This window comes from Morone saxatilis, unplaced genomic scaffold (assembly GCF_004916995.1).
Source record: "Morone saxatilis isolate NCDOM2014 unplaced genomic scaffold, NCSU_SB_2.0 Contig8, whole genome shotgun sequence".
NCBI lineage: Eukaryota > Metazoa > Chordata > Actinopteri > Moronidae > Morone > Morone saxatilis.
The window spans coordinates 19,549,653-19,556,947 of record NW_023340257.1 but is presented as its reverse complement, the minus strand read 5'-3'; the positions used below and the strand labels follow the sequence as shown (position 1 = coordinate 19,556,947).

The window sequence follows — 7,295 nt, the reverse complement described above, 5'->3', positions numbered from 1 at the left end:
TGAGTATCCAGAAAAGCGCTTATAAATAAAATGTATTATTATTATTATTACAATCTCAATCTGACTGCTTCTTCTTCACCAACAGTGGTTGGTGCATGAAGGAGGCTTATAAACAAACTGTGCACACATACAATCAAATACATAGTCGGCCATCTGCTACTATTGGTCAATCTGGAAAGATGGTGTAGTGTTTTGTGCAATAGATAATATAAGAATTAAGCATTCAAATTTGCACAGATTTGACAAAACCATTGAGATATATATAATGCAAATGTAAAAACAACATTTGGATAATTTAATAATTAGCCATTTTCATATATAACAAAACTTTGGTCACACAAAAATGATGTCATCCATTTCTGTCAAACAGCTATGTCGACAAGTGATGAGTGTGTTAGGGCTTCATATATTGACCCAGATGTTGCACGCCGGCCCTCATCCAGGTTTTCCTGGAATGTGTCACCCTGTCTCGCTCTTGCTCTTTATCAATATTTGCAGCTTGACTGCCCAGCCTGCCTACCTGCCTCTGCTGGACTATAAATAGCCTGTTTGAGCCTGTGCCAGCCAGTTTGTGTGAGAGCGGTTGAATTTAGCGTTGTCTGGGTGGCTGGAGGGGGTACGACTGCCATGTCGACTCACTTCAGGCAACCAGTGTTCCCATTCCAAATCACATGCTCCACTAAGCTTACATCATCAGAGTAACACAGACTCTGAGGAGAGGCTCCCATCATTTCACACTTATCCCACATTGTCTTCAAAGCACTGCACCTCTCACATTTCACTTCCTGTTACACTCCTGATTAAGCCCAGGCTTCGCTGTGCGGAGGGTAACCTCTGCTCCTGGATGTGCCCTTTTCCCTTGCATCTCCCAGTGGACATTCCCAGTGACCAGGAGGGCTTATTAAAGCTGCTTTGCCCAGATATGATCCCTCCTATTAGAATGGCCTCTCGGATGACTCTCTACCTCTGGTTCACCCCATTTCAGATGTTTCCACATGCACTTTACTTAGCCCTGACTGGGAATTGCTTGTGAGATCATGTGCAAATGGTCATACAGTACCACTGCCATTATGAAAACCCAGGAGGGTGCCGTCAGTGCAGAAAGCAGTGGTACAGATTTTTAATATGTTTACCATTTTTTCTTTACTTCTGTCTAATTTACCCCCCAATCTATCTTTGTTAGAAATGTGTGTTTTGGCTCACTGATGTTTAAAGGGGTTGTAATAAAACTAGTTTCTGAAGTTGAGAAAAAACAAACACCTAAATCGACATATTTGACAGCATTTAGACATCTATTTTGTCTAAAGTGCTCAGAAAAAAAAAAGATTATGTGCAGTTAGAGTTACTGAAAGGCTTAGTTAGTGCCCATAAGTAAACCTATCTGCAATGCTTCAGTTTAACAGGGAGGCATCAGCATCAGATCTATTTGTTGCTAAAAAACCTGACAGTTTGACACATGGTGATATGTTCTTTGCTCATTATTAAAAAAATGTCAATGACAGTTAGTCAATGTTTGTCATATTTATTTAACATATTAGTAACAATGTTCAGTGAAATGACAAGTGCTTTAGCTGCAAAAAGGGAAATTAAGCCCATCCAGGCAGCAAAAATAACACTTTCTGCACCAACAGGCAACATTTTATGTGCATGAAAAGTATGCTTGCTTAGAGCTTTGATTTTTGTTGAAATAAATTTCACATGTCAACATGGGACTTGAGTCTATTTGCAGAAGTAGAGAACATGTAGTCGTCCTCTTCCCTGCTCAGTATGTAATGTTCATGCAATAAATAATGTCCCAGTGGTTCACTGACTGTCTCTTCAGCTGCAGACAAACAGACAGACTGACAGTTTCTTGAGGGCATGGTAGGAAGAAGTAAAAGAGTGAACACATAACGAGAGACAAGACAATAACCAAAATGGAAGCGGAAGGCAATCAAAGCACTATTGATTTGGCTTTTAAAGATGGCTGGAGATTGTTAGCTAATCCGTTCTCCCCGAGCTGGATTTAATGGGAAATGTTGGCTCGCTAGAGAGCAGAGAGATCTCGTCAGTCGGCAGAGGGTTGCGGCTGAGACCAGCACTGCTGTTCAAACAGCTGTAAGCATGATGCAGCCTGTGAGGGCTGAGTGAAGAGCTGCTCAGGCTGAGTCATAAAGGCCCGGCGCCGACACCGACCCCAGAATGTTAAAACTAGCCAACTATTGAGTCAGGACAAAGCAAAAGCATGACTGACATCCTCTGAGACACACACCTTCCCAATCTCAGCATGAACATTATTGACATTTAAAATTTCAGCTTACTCTTGCTTTCCTCTTAAAATAATGTCACCTTTAGTTTGACATCAAGTTAAAGGTACTCTGTTATTAATACTGGCCAATGAATATGGTTGAAACAAAGTGTTACCCCCCAAAATTATATATTTTGTATTCATTTCTTACCTGAAGCAACATTTACAGGCTTTTGTTCTTAATTTTTATGATAAACAGCTTTTAAAAGTGATGCCTGCAGCATAATCTGTGTTTCAGTTATGTATTTGAATGCTTAGTACCTGATCCTCATGTTATTGCTGAATAAATCACTTTTACAAAATCCTCACATGCCTGCGCCCAGTCCATTTATTAACATAACAAATAAAAAAAACAGTTGCAATGGGCTAAGATAACATTCTATATTTTGTGGCCATGTCTGTTCCCCAGTTTGATGAAGGAGAGTGTGGAGGTGCGTGGTGGCAGTAGCACCAGCTTGGTGTTGAACCCCGGCCGATTCGACTTTGAGGTGTCAGACTGCTATCTGCTGGGCTGTCCGCTGGGCCTTGTACTGGCCATGAGACGCACTGTGCTGCCTGCTGTCCAAGGTAAGAATCAGACACATGCAAAGCATATTAGCAAATGATATTTTTCATTCTTACATGCATCAACTGAAGTATGTGCCCTTGAAACACACACATCACACCCTTACTTATGTATGCCAATTGTTATTAACTTATCTCCAATTGTTTTACTGTTTTGTTGTTTTTTTATTATTAGCTTGTCAACTATATAGCACTTGACATTAGAGTTTGATCGATTGATCTCATCTGTTTACTCATTTTTTCCCTGTGAAAATACTCACCATTTACAAAAGGATCAGATCTGTTTGAGCCAATTTTTCCTCTGCTCTCCAAAGGTTGTTGTGTTCCCTGCCCCAAGGAGAAAAGAAAAGTATTTCTTTTCCTGCTCCACTGTTAAATGTAGTTCACTGCAAACAAGGTACTCTGATGGCGAGCACTGCTCAGAATATGCTTACACTCTTACATACAGGGAGAAAATGAGCTTCTGATAAGAAACACGTTTTTTTCTCTTTTTTTGAACCCCTGTTTATGGGGCTTCCAAATCCCACTCTGTCAAATATTGCTCTTCCTAATGGCTTTGCGTGTCCATTGTGTTTTCTGACCCTTAGTGAGCCAGCTCCATCCAGCCTGCTCTCAGATTTTCAACCTGTTTTACCCCTCGGACCCTTCAGCCTCTAGACTGGAGCCGCTGCTGCAGCCTCTCTTCCACAAGTTGCCACCATTTGCTGTACCACGCTACCAGCGCTACCCTCTCGGAGATGGACGCTCAATGCTCATAGGTAGGATGTGTGATTTGACCCTGAAAATCAATTTACCAGCGTGGGGAGACGTGAGAGCAGCTCCTCCTGAATATTTCATTGGTTAATCTATTTTCTGGTGTAATTGTAATTCCATATTAATAACCTTTTAGATTTTGCATTTCAAAGCTGGCGTGAAACCTTTGAGGAATCCTGTTAGTGGGACTAGATTACAGCGGCACTGAGATTCTATGACTAAGTAATGGGAATTTTCACAGCTGCACATATACACAGATGCACAAAGAGCCTCAACCCCATCGGTGTGACTTCGCCATGCAATGGCAGAGCTAAATCCTGCCCCTAAAGCCTGAAGTTTGAAGTAATTATACTTCATCTTCTTGTGGTGCAGTAACTTTAGCCTGCCACCCCTCTCTGAGGATAAGGCACAGCATGTGAGATATTAGTCTGCTAGATAAGGCACAGTACTGCTGTAATCCCCCTGGAGGGCTTGGTTGTAGAGACTGAGTCCTTAATGAGCCACTGATTTATTTGAAGCATGTTTTAGCCCACTTTTGGGACATAGAGACTCACTCTAAACAGCAGTTATGACGCATCGCCTGGTTCCCCTGCCTCTCTATCCACCTACCTCACTGAGAGAAAGTAGGACAAGGACTGATCGCTTGTGCTAACAGCTTGCGAGCGTGAACCCAGATCAGAAGACTTTGTGGTTTGGTGTAAGGCTTTGAAACATTTATTTTTTACTCACCATGCAATCATTAGAAAAATGTATAACTCAAAGCAGATTTGTCAATGTGCCACCCCTGTGACATAATTTCCATTTTGCTTTCAATTAGCCTGCTCTAAAGTATATTTTTGAGTAAGATGGTGAATATCGGCTATTCATTTGACACATTTTGGGAAAAAAATAGAAATGAAAAGCTTAAAATTAGGCTTATAGCAAAAGAGCTTTATTATTTTGCATTCCTCTGTGCCACAGATAGCCGTGGCCGGAGGCATTCTGTGTTCAGGTTCATTCTTGTTAACACATTTTTGGCCATAATTCAAGAATTGATTACCACATTTCGCAATTGATCGGACAATGAATTAGTGACACTTTTGACTCAAACGTCATTGTGGCCTCAAAATAAGTTTTTATCCATAATTTAAGAACAAAGTGGCCGATTGTGTTTTGGCTAATTTCACTGATGTTAAAACAGGTTTTAATAAAATTACTTCTCAAGTTGAGAAAAAACAAACACCTAAATGTAAGTAATTGATAGCATTTAGACATCTATTTTGTCTAAAGTGCTCAGAAAAGAAGATTATGTGCAGTTAGAGCTTCTGAAAGCTTAGTGCCTACAAGGAAATCTATTTGCAATGCTTTAGTTTAATAGGGAGGCATCAGCGTCAGATCTATTTGCTTCTAAAAAGCTTGGCAGTTTGACACATGGTCATATGTTCCTTGCTCATTATCCCTCATAATCAACATGTCAACTCATTCAATAACAGTTAGACAAAAAAATGAATTTGTGACACTTTTTTAGCCATAATTTAAGAAGGAAGTGGCCGATTCCAGATTTCACACACTTTGACTGGGACGACACAATGAGTGAACAATAACTAGGCTTTCATCTTTCCATCTCATCCTTGCTGCCTTTTAGTTACTGCCTCATTCTGATGAACGTGTTGCAGCGAGATTGTGATCCTGTAAGTGAGTTTCATCTTTAACTCATAGAGGTTTTGCATCTAAAAATGCCTGTAGAAAACAAAAGCACCACATTTATAGCTATACTCTACAAGAATCCATCTTTACATAATACATAAAATCAGTTGCACCTCTGTCTAATTATGAAGTTTATGAGAAGTTGTCTTTTTTGGATTCACTGTAAGAAGTGAGGCAAGCCAACACAAGCAGGTGTTGTTGCGTTTTCTGCAAAAGTCCTGTCATGTTTGAACAAAGCCAATACAGAACATATGTAACTGAAACCTATGCGAGTATCCAGCAATGTTACATATTGCAGGTCTGAAAAGAGCTTCGCTAACTAACTAACTAACTCTACATCATTGTATATGTTCTTCGCATGTTGGATATATCAGCTTCAATCAGTTTATTTGTTTCCTCTTTAAACAGGGAACCCATGAGCAATCTGCGTGTTTCACTTGTATGTGACACATGATAGTAAATAACACAGTATTTTTACCCGTGTAAACTGGATGGCCAAGCTGTGATTTATTAATTTAATCATGTTCAGTCACAAAGCGGGATGCTAGTGCTGATAAAGGTGATGAAGTGTAAAAGCAGACACACACCGTAAGCTTGCAGCTATACCGGCTTTTAATTACGGGTCTGCAGCCCTGTTCCACGGATCGAGCTTGGATGCCGTCAAATTATGTGTTGAATTAAATACCATAGACAGGTGCACATGGAGGCAGAGGCAGACATACAAAACACACTCATACAGAAAAAACAGTGGCACACATCACCCATTTCCTGCTCTGTAATATGGTAATTAGTTGTTATGAAAGCATGGAGAGCCAATCAAATCAGGCTCCTGTGGGTATGACTTTGACATCCACACCCGTCAACAGTGGAGGTTTTATTATGATGAATGCTGCTAATATAGAGCGAATGAGCCCCCTTCCTATTGATTTCCAGCTATGGTCCAGTGGGAAATATGATCATCCAAGAAAGCAAACGCATGTGGAATTATAGTAATTTTTATCAGTATTGATCACATGGCTAACAGTGCTTTAATGGTGGTGTATCTTTTTGCTCTTCCATGAAATTATCCCCTAATAGGATGCTCGTGTGGAGGCTGAGAGCGTGGCGAGGACTGGAGGGGAGAGCGCTCAGTTAAAAGTCTCTTTTTGTTACAAAGACGTTTCAAGGCCACAGTGCAATCATCCTCCCTCACGTTATAAATTCTCTCTGCTTGTCCTTCCTTTAACACTGTCATCTGCTGTTTCACTCTCCCCTGCGTTTTGCTTAGGTCATAATCTTTTTGTTTCCATACTGGTCATTTGGTGGGACTGTAATCTTTTTAGTTTTTCTTCTCAGATTTACAAAGACAGTCTTGCCCTATTTTTCTCCTGTTTATGTCTTTGTCACCATGTTGTTCCCTCTTTCCTGCTAGCTCTTGCAGTTTTTTGATGCTACGCTCTCTGCTTGTTCCCCAGCACACATCTTTTGAAATTGTATGTATGTATGTGTGTGTGTGTGTGTGTGTGTTTCAGAAAATGCGTCAGAGACACAGTGGCCCTTTCTCTCTTGTCTTTCTCTACTCTCTGTCTGTCAGAATCATCTCTCCCTCCCTTTCTGCTTCTCTCAGCTTATTGTGCTGTGAGAAAGACAGAGTCATGCTAATGTACCAGAGGCTGAAAGAGAATAAGGCTCCTCTGAGCAGTGTGGGGCAAGGCACATTAATGACAACAGATTGCAGTGTGTGTGTGTGTGTGTAGGACTAGGGATGGGGGAAAAAAACGATTCACTTAAATATTCGATTTTTAAATTGAGTTTTTGACTCCTGAATCAAGAACTTAGCGACGCCAGCTGTACCAGGTGCGCCCTGTGAGGGATGTTAATTCAAAGGCTTTTCTTTATAGGCTTTTCTTATGGCACTAGCTTAATGAACAGGAATATCTAAATGTAGCAGTTTACTTCAAAATTTGTGTATTAAAGTATTTTTATATATGCAGCAATGGTGCTGCTGAAATAAAACTCAGAAAGA

The 7,295-nt window shown here is 40.5% G+C and overlaps 1 protein-coding gene across 1 annotated transcript in view; it reads left to right on the top strand.

Annotated features, from left to right (window-relative positions):
* The window catches only part of pitpnm3 (PITPNM family member 3), an 85,185-nt gene that overhangs the window by 61,422 nt on the left and 16,468 nt on the right, over window positions 1–7,295 (top strand). Inside the window, 2 exon segments of the mRNA XM_035680722.1 lie at window positions 2,697–2,854; window positions 3,439–3,609. Coding sequence (XP_035536615.1) covers window positions 2,697–2,854; window positions 3,439–3,609 — 329 coding nt within the window.